At 45.4% G+C, this 14,325-nt stretch overlaps 1 protein-coding gene across 1 annotated transcript in view; it reads right to left on the bottom strand.

Annotated features, from left to right (window-relative positions):
• Positions 1-1,653: 1,653 nt before the first annotated feature.
• Positions 1,654-14,325, bottom strand: part of ZNF777 (zinc finger protein 777) — a gene marked incomplete at its 5' end in the record, with an annotated part of 30,293 nt that continues 17,621 nt past the window's right edge. Inside the window, 2 exons of the mRNA XM_081102514.1 lie at positions 1,654-3,202; positions 8,210-8,461. Of these exons, the coding sequence (XP_080958640.1) occupies positions 2,034-3,202; positions 8,210-8,461 (1,421 nt within the window). The 3' untranslated portion in view covers positions 1,654-2,033. The remainder of the gene's footprint in view (positions 3,203-8,209; positions 8,462-14,325) is intronic.

Genomic DNA, 14,325 nt, shown 5'->3' on the forward strand with positions numbered 1-14,325 from the left:
ATATTTCCAAAAAATCTCTGCCAACACCTCTTCAAGGCTTCAAATACGGTGGTGTTCAAAAGAGCCATTTCCTCAGCCATCCTTTAACATCATCATGACCCATCCATTGAATACAGTTGGTTCTCCCATGTCTATGGTAGGATTCCTTCTCCAGGTTCAGTCTTTTGCCATCTATTTGCATCAATGTTCTCTCCTGCTCAGCAGTCTTCAGTGATTTCTCATAAAAGGTCAAATTCAAACTCCAGTCTTGAAGTCTGAGATCCCTCTGCACCCCAGGTCTACTCCAAGCCAACCTTGTTGACCCTGTTTTCTCTCCACAAGTTCTCTCCCAAATCAATCACTGTTCTCTCATCAATTACAGCCCACTTTCCACACTTCCACACTTCCGAATACCCCCACCCAAAGGCCTTCCTCATTTTCCTCATCTATGGAATTCTCCCAGCCCACAGATCCACCTCCACGGAGAAGCTGTCCTGACTTCTCCAGCTCCTGTGGTCAGTAGAACACTGTGTGCTTGGCACTGTTTCCTGCATACAAGTCCCTGCTTCTGGATGTGACTCCTCTCCAGCTGGTTCTGGAGATCTGGATTAAGACTGGCCACCTCTCCAGCTCTTTGTGCCAATCCAGCCTCTGCCCCTGCTCTGGCTGCCTGCCCCGATGTCCTACCATCCTTTTACAAATTTGCAGTGTAAACAGAGAAGTCATATCCTTTCAAGTGTCAGCTTTTGGGCATCACTTCCCCTTTCCATGCTTTGTGCATCTTTACAAGGAAAGGGGTGGGTTGACTGCTGTGGTCCTTTTAGACAATAGTGTAGCATCTCCTCGCTCTAATTCTCCTGTGTGTTAGCCCCTCCCCACTCCCAGACTCACGGCTTAGTCTGCCTACTTCTTGTCTCTCAGGTCAGTCTCTCTGCCTTCAGCGAAGTCTGGCCTCCCCAGTTCTCAGAGTGGGCACTCCATTCGCCTCCATATCACCTGAACTCTCTCTGGGTCACTGCCAAACCCAGGAGCAGAACGAGTCATTTGCTCTGTGGGCAATGGAACATGCCTGCATTTTCTCTAGGCCTCGCTGGACGGCAACTGGTAATGAATATCTAGTGAAACCAGGGTGCATTCATGCATGTAACAAATCTAGAGAGTAGTTTTAGGGCAACATACAAACAAAATTAAAAAAAGTCCAGAATGGTGTCATCTTTTACGGTTTCCCCTAAGACTGGCCCCAGGGGCCTTTGCACCCCTTCCCTATGCCTCCCTCCACCAGCCACACCACCCTCAGCCACATCTCAAGCTCAGCAGGCTGCTTGGTCCTGAGGGAAGCACCCAGCTTTTGCTGCAGGACCATCTCTCCAGGCCATGCTAGACCTGTCACTCTTCCTGCCTCCCCCTGAGCTCCCACTTGTCCACCAACATCAGGGCGCCAGGAGCTTCTACACTTCCACAGGCCCATTCACTGTTTCAAGCTCCTTAGCCCCGTCTCTCTTCGATTTTATAATCAGCGGGATCTGCATCCCCTTCACCATCCAACATAGGGAATAAGCACATAAAAGGGACTCAAGAAAACCTGTCAACTGACACTAGGCACATGATGTCCCTTGGCCACCTTCTCAACCCCTCCCCTTCAAAACCAAACAAAAACGGCAAACAGGAAACACTCATCTTTTAAAAAATTACTCTATTATTATCAAATAGAACCACAGTATCCAAAAGGTAATTATAAAGTTCTATCCCCAACTAAGTGCCCTTGCACCGCCCCTCCCAGTGGCAGGCGGCCAAATCACTCCCCCCGTGCTGATTGGTTTCATCCATTTTATTGTCAAGGAAATTAACAGCCCGAAGGGGTTCCCCCAGGTCCAAGCTCTCCCCACCCCTGGAGCCCCGGTAAACACGGCAGCAAGTGACCTGGTCTCAGGACCCCTGTGTCCTTGGGAGGAGGGATGAAAGGAGAGGGGGGCTCACAGCAAAGGGGCTGGGGGCTTAGAGGGGTGCCCTGCCCGCTGGGTTCAGGCCTCTGGGCAGGCAGGCTGGGCAGCGGCTCATTCGCCTGTGTGGGTCCGCAGGTGGTACTTGAGCGACTGCTTGTAGCGGAAGCACTTTGCGCAGTGCGTGCAGGGATAGGGCCGCTCGCCCGTGTGGGCGCGCTGGTGCTCCAACAGGTGATGCTTCTGCGTGAAGCGCTTGCCACACTCTGCGCAGTGGTAGGGCCGCTCGCCCGTGTGGATGCGCCGGTGCTCCAGCAGGTGGTGCTTGCGGATGAAGCTCTTGCCGCACTCTGGACAGGAGTGAGGGCGCTCCCGGGAGTGCACGCGACAGTGGTTGGTGAGCTTGGATTTCTCGCTGAAGCTCTTCTCGCACTCGGGGCACTTGAAGGGCCGCTCGCCCGTGTGAGTCCGCTGGTGGCGCAGCAGGTGAGAAGGGCGGCTGAAGCTTTTGCCGCACAGACTGCAGATGAAGGAGACTTCGTGTTTGCCCGCATGCACACGCTGGTGGATGACCAGGCTGATGTGCAGGCGGAAGCTCTTCTTGCACTCCGGGCATGTATAGGGCCGCTCACCCGTGTGCGTGATCTGGTGCTTGGTCAGGCTCGACTTGTGGCTGAAGCTGCTGTCGCACTCGGGGCACTTGTAGGGCTTGGGGCCGCCGCCACTGCCTGAGCTGGGCGACTTGGGGCGTGGCTTGAGCGTGTGCTTGGAAGCGAAGCCTGGCCCACGCTCTGGCGACACGTAGCCTCCACGGACGCGATGGATGCGCTGGTGCAGCGTGAGCTGCTGCTTGTGCCGAAAGCTGACCTCGCACTCAGAGCACTGGTAGGGCCCCTCCTTGATGTGGTTGCGCTGGTGGATGATGAGGTTGATCTTCAGCCGGAAGCTCTTGCCGCACTCCATGCAGGTGAAGGGCCGCTCTCCACGCCGGTTCCGCTGCTGCTGACTCGAGGAGCTCCGGTTGTCACTCATGTGCCGGTCACCCATGTGCCGGTCGCCATGGGACATGGGCGCCAGCCTCTTCACCACCGGGTTTCCTAGCTGCAGGGGCGGGGGGCTCTCCTCGCCCTCAGGAGACAGCTCCCCTGGCAGCGGGGTCTGGTATATGCTGGCGCTGTATCTCCCGGACAGCTCCCCGAGGTCCTGCAAGTGCTGCGGCAGCTCGTCCTCCTCCTCTTCCTCCTCCTCCTCCTCCTGTTCCTCGGTTTTGATCACGATCCCCTCTGCTCCAGGCACAGGAAGGGAGAGACAGTAAGAAGACATTAGCTGCTGCCTAGCACTGGCAACGCTAATCTAGGTAAGCATCGCTCCATCCTCACCAATAAGCATGGCACAAATATTGTCACCCTAATTCCTTTCTTTGGGACAAGACTTTCCAGTGCCTGCCACTGTGATCCCCACAGCCACAGGGTTGGCTAAATAACCAATATACCCATTTGGTTCAGGAATGAGCCCAGATCCTCTCAGAACTTTACGTAAGGCGAGTTGCTGGTGCCCATTTCCCACATTGCTAGTAATCAGCAGGAAAGAACACCAGTATGTGAGTCCTCTTGAGGGGCCCCCAGATCCAGGTGCTGAGGTTGGCATACACGTGAACCTACCAGTCATTCAAGCCCATAAACTAATTTTCCATTTAAGTTACTTAAGGGATGGGTTTCTTCCCGCTGTATCCGAAGGGTCTTGACTCATCAAGTTGTCACCGGGTCTCCTCTACCTGAACTCAGCTCAGCCCCACTGGCTACATCTTTTCTGACTCAACTGGAGATTTCTCCTCAGGTACCTTTACTCATCACTCCCCCGCCCCCCGCCCCGTTCCCATGTCTCCAAATCGTGCCCATCAATTAACACCCACCTCCAATCCTCTCATCTCCCTAAAACCTTCCCTGATCATCCCAACCTGCAGCCCTCAGCATGTGGGGTGCACCTCCTCAGGACCGAGAATTCAGCCTTCCCCTGCAGCATCTCCCCTGCACAGGTGGATGACTCACCTGCACAGTCAGGCTCTAGCAACCCTGAAGCTACGGTAGGGGGTTTCATTTGCCTTTCCCACAAGCCCTGGTGTGTGTGCCACAAACACTCCCACTAACGAATGGCCTCCCCCTCCCCCCTCTAATCTGGTCTTTTACGACCAAAATAAGGCTGTGTTCCTGTGGCCCATGAGAATGTAAGTCCTAGGGGAAAGGAGTGGCCTCCCATGCCTGTTTGGGTTTTCTCAAGTGCCTTGAACTTATTTGGTACTCCCTAAACACTGTTAATGGGGGATTCTATTTTTAGTCACACTGACCAACTTTGTGTGACCTGAGAAAGTCACTTTTCTAATCCCACCTGTGAGATGGAAGATGCAATAACAATCTGCACTTATGGAATTCTTAAAAGCAAACAGAGAACTTCTTCAAAGCACTTCATACCTATTCTCTCTTTTCATATTCACTATATCTTATCCCCACTTCACAGACATGGGGCATCCAAGACTGTAGATAGCAAGTTGTGTTCCCAAATAAAGTAAGTAAAGTCAGAACTTCCAGAGCCTGCAGTTTGGGAACCACCTACTCAATCTCCTCAACTGCCAGAGAGACTGAAGCTGGCAGCGGCTGTGACTGGCAAGGTCTTTTAAGTTTATTAGCGACTGCCAGGCCATAGCACTTTCTACTACTCCTCTGAAGCCAGAACAATTGCAGTGTAATAGTCAGAACATAGATGTGCTGAGCTCCATAAGACAACGCTGCCTCAGTACTGTCAGGATTCTTGACAGGAAGTGATCTAGAAGGTCCTAGGACCACAATGCTTAAAAGACGGGGAAGGAGGAAGCAGCTTTCGAGGTTGGTAACTAGCTGCCCTGGTGTTTATCCAGGGTTGTTTGTGAAAGACAGAGGGGGAAGTATAGACCTTAGAGGATTCAGACTCTCCAGCACATTTTATATTTATATATTTTATTTCAGAGAGGAAGAGAAAGAATCTCAATGACTCAGCATCAGAGTTGTTTTTTCTTAATGAAATAAGAATGGAACATCTGGCCCTAAAATTCATGGCTCAAAATCCCAAAAGGACTATTTAGTAATTTTCTAAGGTTCTAATAGAATTAGTGGGGACTGTTCAAAGGACAATCTGGAATTTCTATTATGAAGGTCTAATTTAGCATCTACTCACAATTTGATTTGTGTCTTTCACTATTCTTTTTAAAAAATATATATTTTACTGATTTTTTACAGAGAAGAAGGGAGAGGAATAGAGAGTTAGAAACATTGATGAAAGAGAAACATCGATCAGCTGCATCCTGCACACCCCCTACTTGGGACGTGCTCGCAACCAAGGTACATGCCCTTGACTGGAATCAATTCACTATTCTTTTGTGAAAGACAACACAGTATATTAAAAAGGCTTCTGAAACAGCATGCAGTTATTCGTGCATTGGAGGGCGGGGGCTGTCCCTCAGCCCGCCCTGCACCCTCTCGCAGTCCACGGCCCCTTGGGGGATGTCTGACTGCCGGCTTCGGCCCACTCTCCAAGGCCTAAGCTGGCAGTCGGACGTTCCCAATGGCTTCTGGACTGCAAGAGGGCGCAGGCCAGGCTGAGGGACGAATTTCGTGCACTGGGCCTCTTGTATAGGATAAGGAGCTAGCCCTGGCTGGTGTGGCTCAGTTGGTTGGAGGATCCTCTTGTACACCAAAAGGTTGCAGGTTTGATCTCCAATTGGGGCATGTATGGGAGGCAACCAACCAATTTTTCTCTCTCACATTGATATTGCTCTCTTTTTCTCTCCTTCCCCTTTCTCTCTTTACAATTAAAAATATATATACATATATCCTTGAGTGAGGATAATAAAAAATGTTTAAAAGATAAAAATAAGGAACTAGATCCACATTTTTTGACCAAGGATGTCCACATTTTATTAGGTGCAAAAAGGCAAACTGCAGAGAAATCATCTTAGATAAAATAAAAAAACTTTAAAAAATCAACATAATACTTTAAAAAACCTAACTAAAATGCCCTGGCCAGGTAGCTCAGTTGGTTAGTGTCATCCAATATGCCAAGGTTGTGGGTTTGATCTCCGGTCAGGGCACATATGAGAAGTAACCAATGAATGCATGAATAAGGGGAACAACAAATCAATGTTTCTTTCTCTCTCTCTCTCTCTCTCTCAATTCAATAAATAAAAATTGGAAAATAAATAGAAAATGGATGTGGACATATTTCTAAATATAAAGAATATGTAAATTGCTATGATGGTTGACTTTCACACATAATCAATTATCCAAACCCAAGTGAGTTCTACCAAAAATTTAAGGAACATACTTAGTTCCTATATTATACATTACTTTTAGAATATAGAAAAAAGAGCAAAAGCTTTCCAGATCATTGGTTAAGTCAACTACAATATTGCTTCCAATACAGATGAGGATGACTCAAGAGAACTTCAGGTTCATTTTATTTGTGAATGCAGTTATAAAGCTCCTGTATAAAATAGTAGCTAACAAGGTCTAATATAGGTTTAAGAAAGACACCACCACAATCAGGTAGGGCTTCTTAGGAATGCATGGATGGTTGGTTCAGCATCAGAAAATGACCACAAAAGATATCCTGGGATGAGGCTGTGCAAGCCCACTTCTCTACTGTTCTCCTTGGACTCATAAGTTTGCAGAATGGTGACCCTGAAATTTTATAATTAAATGAAAATGATGCCTAGATTCTACTAGAAAAAGCACAGTCAGTTGTTTTAAAACATGTGCTCTTGCCTGGCCAGTGTGGCTCACTGGTTGAACGTTTACCTATGAATCAGGAGTTCACAGTTCAATTCCCATTCAGGGTACATGCCCAGGTTGTGGCATGATTCTCATCATTGATGATTCTCTCTCTCCCTCCCACTCTGAAATAAAATATCCTATATAATAAAAGGCTAATATGCAAATTGACCAAACAGCAGAATGACCGGTCGCTATGATGCGCACTGACCACCAGGGGCAGACGCTCAATGCAGGAGCTGCCCCCTGGTGGTCAGTGCGCTCCCAGAGGGGGAGCGCTGCTCATCCAGAAGGGCTCATGGCTGGCGAGCACAATGGCGGTGGTGGAAGCCTTTCCTGCCTCTGTGGCAGTTGGACATCCCCCGAGGGCTCCCGGACTGCGAGAGGGCGCAGACTGGGTTGAAGGATCACCCCTGCAAGTGCACAAATTTCATAGGTGGACATCCTCCAAGGGATCCTGGACTGTGAGAGGGTGCAGGCCAGGCTGAAGGACCCCACCCCCAGTGCATAAATTTCGTGCACCAGGCCTCTAGTCTATATATATAAAACCCTAAGCAACCGAACCACCAGTCAACCAGTCGCTATGATGTGCACTGATCACCAGCAGGCAGACACTCAATGTAGGAGCTGCCCCCTGGTGGTCAGTGCGCTCCCACAGTGGGAGCGCCACTTCAGCTGACCAATGGGCACCAGATGCCAGGCTCACACCTGGCGAGTGCAGCTGCTACTGGTGGCAGCAGGTGTAGCAGGGCTGGGATGAGCGGGAGCGGCTCTTCCCCAGCTGCCTGCCACTTCATGCACTACTACATCCCTCGGGGGATGTTGGACTGCCAGTTTTGGCCTGATCCCTGCAGGCCAGGCCTCCTGCAGGGATCGGGCCAAAACCAGCAGTCTAACATCCCCTGAGGGGTCTTAGATTGCAAGAGGGCGCAGGCCAGGCTGGGGGGCCCCACCGGTGCATGAATCCGTGCACTGGGCCTTTAGTATATATATAAAATGTGCTCTGGCCCTAGCCAATTTGGTTCAGTGTTTAGAGCATCGGTCCTTGGACTGAAGGGTCCTGGGCACGTGCAGAAGGCAGCCAATTGATGTGTCTCTCTCACATCGATATTTCTTTCTCGTCCCCTTCCTTACACTCTCTCTAAAAATCAATGAAAAAAAGATCTTGAGGTGAGGATTAACAAAACAAAAAAACGTGCTCTCCAAGGGTTGAAATTTTGAAGTCAGGTGAGAGATCTAGTGTGACATAAGAACAATCAAGGACATGTCAGCACAGGGAAGTTTTAGCTTTGCCACCATCTTGGGCAATTCATTTGATCTTCTCCTGCCTGTAGAAGGAGGGATCCTGCCTGACCTAGTATTTGGCTTTAACACCTCTTCCCTAGCCCAGAGACAGATGCTCATAAACCCTGAGGCAGGAAGCTTGTACCTGAGGTTGTGCTTGGTTTCTGTCACACCTGTTGAACCATCAGTGTCCCTGCCCCGACTGACCTGTGCAGTTTCTCTGCTGCACCAGCATCTGCTTGAGCTCGCTGAACTCGCCGGAGCCTTCTGTGGACTCCTCCAACATGTTTTCCTGCTCCTGCATGTCCAGATCTGGCTGTTCTCCACACGGGTCACCCAACTCCGAGTCCTGGAAGCCATGTTCTTCCACCTGTCCCATCAGGGGCTCTGGCGTCTCCAAGCTCTCTGAGCCCTCGTCGTTGGTCTGCACCTCAATCTTAATCACGATGCCGTCATGGGCTGAGAGAAGGTGGAGGGGTGGGGGAAGGAGGACAGAAGAATCCAGAACACATTCATTCTACCTGCCCTAGAATTTACATTTCAAAAACTCTTATATTTCCTGAAGAAATGTAATACTAAGTTGGCACTGATTTGACATAGAATTTTCTGGACCTGACCTTTTTTTAAAACTTGCCTATAAGTCTGAAGGTTAATTTCAAATGTCATTACCTACACAGGCATCATTTTACATAAATGGGATTATGGCATACTTTTCTGTCCTTTAGTACAGTATTTTTTTCCTTTTAATTTGCTTTCCCCTCCCTCATTTCCCATTTCATAGTTATGACCTTCCCAGATAACCCTGTAACTAATCTAGTAGCTTTCTCTACAGGTAGGCTAATGCAATCCTTTTGAATACTGCACACACACTATGGTGAGAATGATACTGTAATGTGTTCAACTAGTCCCTTACTGAAGAACATTCACTTTTTCTTCCCAGTCTTTTGCCATGATAAACCATACTGCAATAAACATTTATTTATTTATATCTCTAACTAAAAAATTGCGGTTTTATTTCTATGAGAATCCCAGGAGTGTTAATGCAAAGCCAAGAAGTGTATTTTTAATTCTGATAAATGTCATCAGACTGCTTTTCAACAAGGCTGTGACAATTCAGATTTCTACCAGCCCACCAAGAGAACATCCTTTCCCCACATTCCTGCCAGCAACAGACACCATGTACTTGTAACTTTCCTCAGATGGGTATAAAGTGATAACTTTTGATACTTTAATTCCATGTCCCTAAGTTTATCTAAATATAATTTCTTTTGTGTGTGTGTGTGTGTGTGTGTGTGTGTTTCATTTCTTTATTAGCCTTTTAGATTTGATTATATGCCAATCATGTTCTGCTCAATTTTTAAGAGTCTTTTGATTTCTGTGTTAAAGATAACCCATTTGCTCTTATCAACATTTCAAATACTTCCTCGAAATCTATCGTTTGTCTGCTGACTCTGTTGCCTTCTACCACACATATTCCTTAAAGTTTTCATATTGTCAAATGTGTCCCTCTTTCTCTTTATGGCTCCTGAGTTTTCTTCATTAGTTAAGAGGATCTGCCCCATCCTAGATGGTTCATCTGGTCTCCTAGATTTTGTTTTAAATTACTTTTGTTAGTTTTCTAGTTTCTTCTTTTTTAAAATATAGTTTTATTGATTTCAGAGAGGAAGGAGAGGGAGAGATAGAAACATCAATGATGAGAATCAATTGGCTGCCTCCTGCACACCACCCACTGGGGATCAGCCCGCAATCTGGACATGTGCCCTGATCAGGAATCGAACCGTGACCTCCTAGTTCATAGGTCGATGCTCAACCACTGAGGCACGCTGCCCAGGCTGGTCTCCTAGATTTTACTCCAAAGTTTTTGTTGTTTAATTATGTACACTTAAGTCTTTACTGCATCTGAAATTTATTTTTGTTTTGTGTATGGTGTGAGTTAGAGGTTCCACTTTATTTTCTTCCTTCTGAGTTGTGCCAACATAAACCCCCTTGCAGGCTGAACATCACTTTGTTAATTAAGGAAATAATAAATGTATAATGCATAAACATATCTGTTCTTTCATTGAATGCTTACTCAATAGATATTTATTAAGCACAAACTATGCCATGTTCTAGTGACTTGGGATACAGTGGTGAACAAAGCAGAGCTCCCTGCATCATATATCCTACATAAGGCAATAAAAATAACTAATAAATTCTATGGTATGTTAGAAGGTGTAAGTACTGTGGAAAAAGAGAAGAAATTATGCCACAGCCCATCTGGCTCAGTGGATAGAGCATCACCTACGGGAAGGGTCCCAGGTTTGATCCCAGTTAAGAGCACATACCTCAGTTGTAGGCTCCTCCAGGGCCCAGGCCTGGGTGGGGACTTGTGCAGGAGGTAACCAATCGATGTGCTTCTCTCACATCAATATTTGTCTGTTTTTCCCTCTCTCTTCCACTCTCTCTAAAAATCAATGGAAAAATATCCTTGGGTGAGGAATAAAAAGGAGGGAGGGAGGGAGGGAGGGAAGGAGGGAGGGAGGGAGGGAGGGAGGGAGGGAGGAAGGAAGGGAGGGAGGAAGGAAGGAAGGAAGAAAGGAAGGAAGGGAGGGAGGGAGGGAGGGAGGGAGGGAGGGAGGGAGGGAGGGACCAGAAAACTAGTGGACAAGGCTGACAGTCCCTGCCTCCCCAAAGCCTCCTCTGTTCTTCTGCCAAATGCTCTCATCACTCCCATCAAGTGGACCACATCACTGAGAAAGCAAACCGGCCAAGTATGCTAGTAACCATACCTGATGACCCCAAACTGGGCTCCTTCTGATGTGCGGAAACCCTTTAATTCCCCTCTGACTGACCACCTGAGCCCATCTGGGAGTAGACAGAATATGAAGCAGTTCTAATGTTCCCAGGTTACAGGCCCGCCCCAAGCCTTAAATGCAGACTGTGGCTTCTTTCCTCCAGAGCTGAGTTTCCAAAGATCTCTTCTCATTGTCCAAAGTCATCAGTGTCCTATGCTCTATCCAAACTTACCTCTTGGACTTGCCCCTGCTCTAGCTCAAGGTCACCATCTGGAACGCAACCCCCCCCCCCCCGACCCCAATCTCAGTTAAACAGTGTCTCTCCTCTCTCCTAAGTCCTCTGCTTGCTTCCTTAGTCCTGCCCATGTTTCCCCATGGAACTGTGTGTGCTGCATGAGCTGTGTCCCTTTCTTCTCTGCCTTCAATCCTCCTCTCTGCAGTAAATCCACAAACATCAGCATGACTCCAGCATTAGAACAAGATTTTCCTGGCAGACTCCTTAAAATATTTTGTTGCTATCCTCCTCCCTAAAATGTTTTTAAAACTATGTATCTTCTGCATCTTTTTGAATAAACATATGAAATGCTTCAGTAACTGCAAAAGATGTCATTTCTGGAGTATTGTAAATATTGATATTTTAAAATAAACTCTTCCATCACCCTTTAATGTCACCAATGGAATCTAAGAATCCCAGCAATTTAAAACCCACCATTCTTCACTTAAAAAACACACCAACAAGTTCTTCTTTGATAGTTGAAGTTTTTATATCATTCCTTTCCACCTTGAACTTCTATTTCCATTTCCACTTTGCCCACATAATTTTATCCTAATAGAAAACATTTTCATGCTTAGAAGCCTTTTACTGATCACCTCACCTACCACTCTGCCACAAAAATGTGTATGTAAATTGAAAGATTAATTTTGCTTTCATTTCTAATAACCATAGGGCTCTAAGTGTTTATTTTTTTCATCCCTGGTTTAAGTTACCTTTACTTATTACAATTGTAGGAAGATAAACAATTATTCAAGATAGAAAACAATAAAAAAAACTGGTTGGAAAAGTATCTTACAAGGATAGATAGGGATTTTTTTTCTCCAATTAGTTAATTTATCTGAAAATGAATATTCTCATTGTTTGAATTAGGCCGAGTTCAGAATCCAATCTATTCCTATTTTTCATTTCTATATATAAAAGCTCTGGAAAAGCTCATTTAGATAGATACATAGATGGGCTAGCAGGAGCTTTGTTAGGGAATCATCACTCTTGTTTGAATTTCTGAAATATAATTCTATGAAAGCACCTGGTGAACATATCAAAAATTGTTATTAATGACCTATTAGCTGACATCTTAATTAGTTTCTCTCTCAATTTTGTTAAAAGCAAAGTATTGGAAATGATCTCACTTGCAAAAGAATTTGCCACCTAGGCCCCAAAGCATGAACTTCTGGTCATGTACCCCAACATTTAGGATTGTTTCTTTGTTTTGTGACCCAGAGGGCTTTTTATACTTAAGTGAAATGCTCCATAATAAGGTAGAGATGGGTGGAAGGTACCTGTTCTAGACAAAGACCAGCATTTCAGGGGTTGCCTGTGCTGTGCACTCTAGCTGATGGGTTTTATGAATGGGAACAGATGGACTAAAGACCCAGAAATTGAACCTTCAATGCCATCTGTCATGTCTCTTTTGGACCTTGTACCATCAAGGGCATGAGTACCCCAGCTTGACGACCACTGCCTTCCAACACCTGTCCCTACTTCAAGACCCCACTCCAGCGTTCCCTACTCTACCAAACTTCTCGCAGTGCTTTCAGGGAGCACAGCTGTGCTCTTCTCTGAACTCCTAGTACTCTTCTATTCCTCAGTGTGATATTTAATTCTTTTCCTCTCAAAACATGTATTTACACATTTCCACCCTCCCCCGCATTTGTTAGGTAGTAGAGAAGCCAGTTGTTTTTCCCCAAAAAGGTCTCCCACCCAAACAACTTTTGAAAGAATACTGATAACCAACTTGCAATTTTAAGTAGTAATTTGTTCTCCTATTGAAAAAATGAATTGAAGACACATACATTGTGGGAATATAGTTTATGACCAAAGGTAGCTTTTCAAAAAGTTTCAAGCCCAGCTGGTGTGGCTCAGTGGTTGAGTATTAATCTATGAACCAGGAGGTCACAGTTCAATTCCCAGTCAAAGCATATGCCTGGGTTGTGGGCTTGTTTCCCTATAGGGGCTGCAGGAGGCAGCCAATCAATGATTCTCTCTCACCATTGATGATTCATTCATTCTCTCTCTCTCTCTCTCTCCCCCCCCCTTTCCTCTCTGAAATCAATGCAATATATTAATAACTAACTAAATAAATACACAAACAAATGGATTAGACACAACTGGTTTCCTAGGAGAGAAAAAAAGCTTCATATATTTCATATCAAAATTAATTACTAATGAATCCACAATTTAAACATAAATAATAAAAGCTACTAGTATTAGAAAAAAGCACAGCCCTTTCTTTCTCTCTTCCCCTCCTTCTTCCTTTTTCTTTTTCGACTTTGAGCTTAAGAACCGGCTATTCCTAGACACCAGGGACCTCAGTTATCCCTTCTGGAAGCTGTCTAGTCAGTCATCCAAACATATTTGGTGTACCCAACCCATATTAACTATAATTTTTTGAAAACCATTTTTGTAGTTTTGCCTCGATATTGTTTGGGTATAGGAAACATCTAATTTATGATTTCTCTGTAATCACGTTTCTTCCTAAGAACTTTGATGAGATGGGAAAAATCTGTCCGATAAATTGTTTTCAAATGCATTTTTAATAATTAATAAATCTGGTATATGGTTAAAGTTGTAAACATTTAATTAAACAGTAATTTACAGTTTGCAATTTTATTTTTGTTTTCTGGAACAAAATATATTTTAATCCATGTTTCAAATATCTTTATAGAATTTGAAAAGCACATAGGTGCAAGGTCTGTGATCATAATGTTTACTGAATAAAATGGGCCAAGTAAGTATTTCTACATTTGATACAAACACAGACACCATAAAGAAAATTACTGGTAAATTTAAATACATAGAAACGTAAACTTGATAAATTTGAACACATAAAAATGTAAGACAGCTATACTACACACAAATACTATAGAAAGTTAAAGCATAAACTTGGGAGCATGTTCAAATACATAAAACAGAGAAGAGCTGCCCTGGCTGATGTGGCTCAAAATTTTCTTTTCTTGTGTGTGTGTGTGTGTGTGTGTGTGTGTGTGTGTGTGTGTGTGTGTTTTAAATATGGAATGCTTCATGAATTTTCATGTCATTGTTTGAATGTCGTCCCAAGCACTGAGAGGTTGCTGGTTCCATTCTAGGTCATGGCACATGCCCAGGTTGCCGGCTCGGTCCCCAATAGGGGCTGTGTAGGAGGCAACTGATTGATGTTTCTCTCTCTCATCAATGTTTCTCTCTCCCCCTCCCTTCCTCTCTCTTTAAAATCAATAAAAACATATTTAAAAAAAGAGTAGAGCTACTATCTTTAATATTTAAGAAGCTTTTACAAA

Source organism: Myotis nattereri (genome assembly GCF_964212035.1).
Source record: "Myotis nattereri genome assembly, chromosome: 11".
NCBI classification, from domain to species: Eukaryota; Metazoa; Chordata; class Mammalia; order Chiroptera; family Vespertilionidae; genus Myotis; species Myotis nattereri.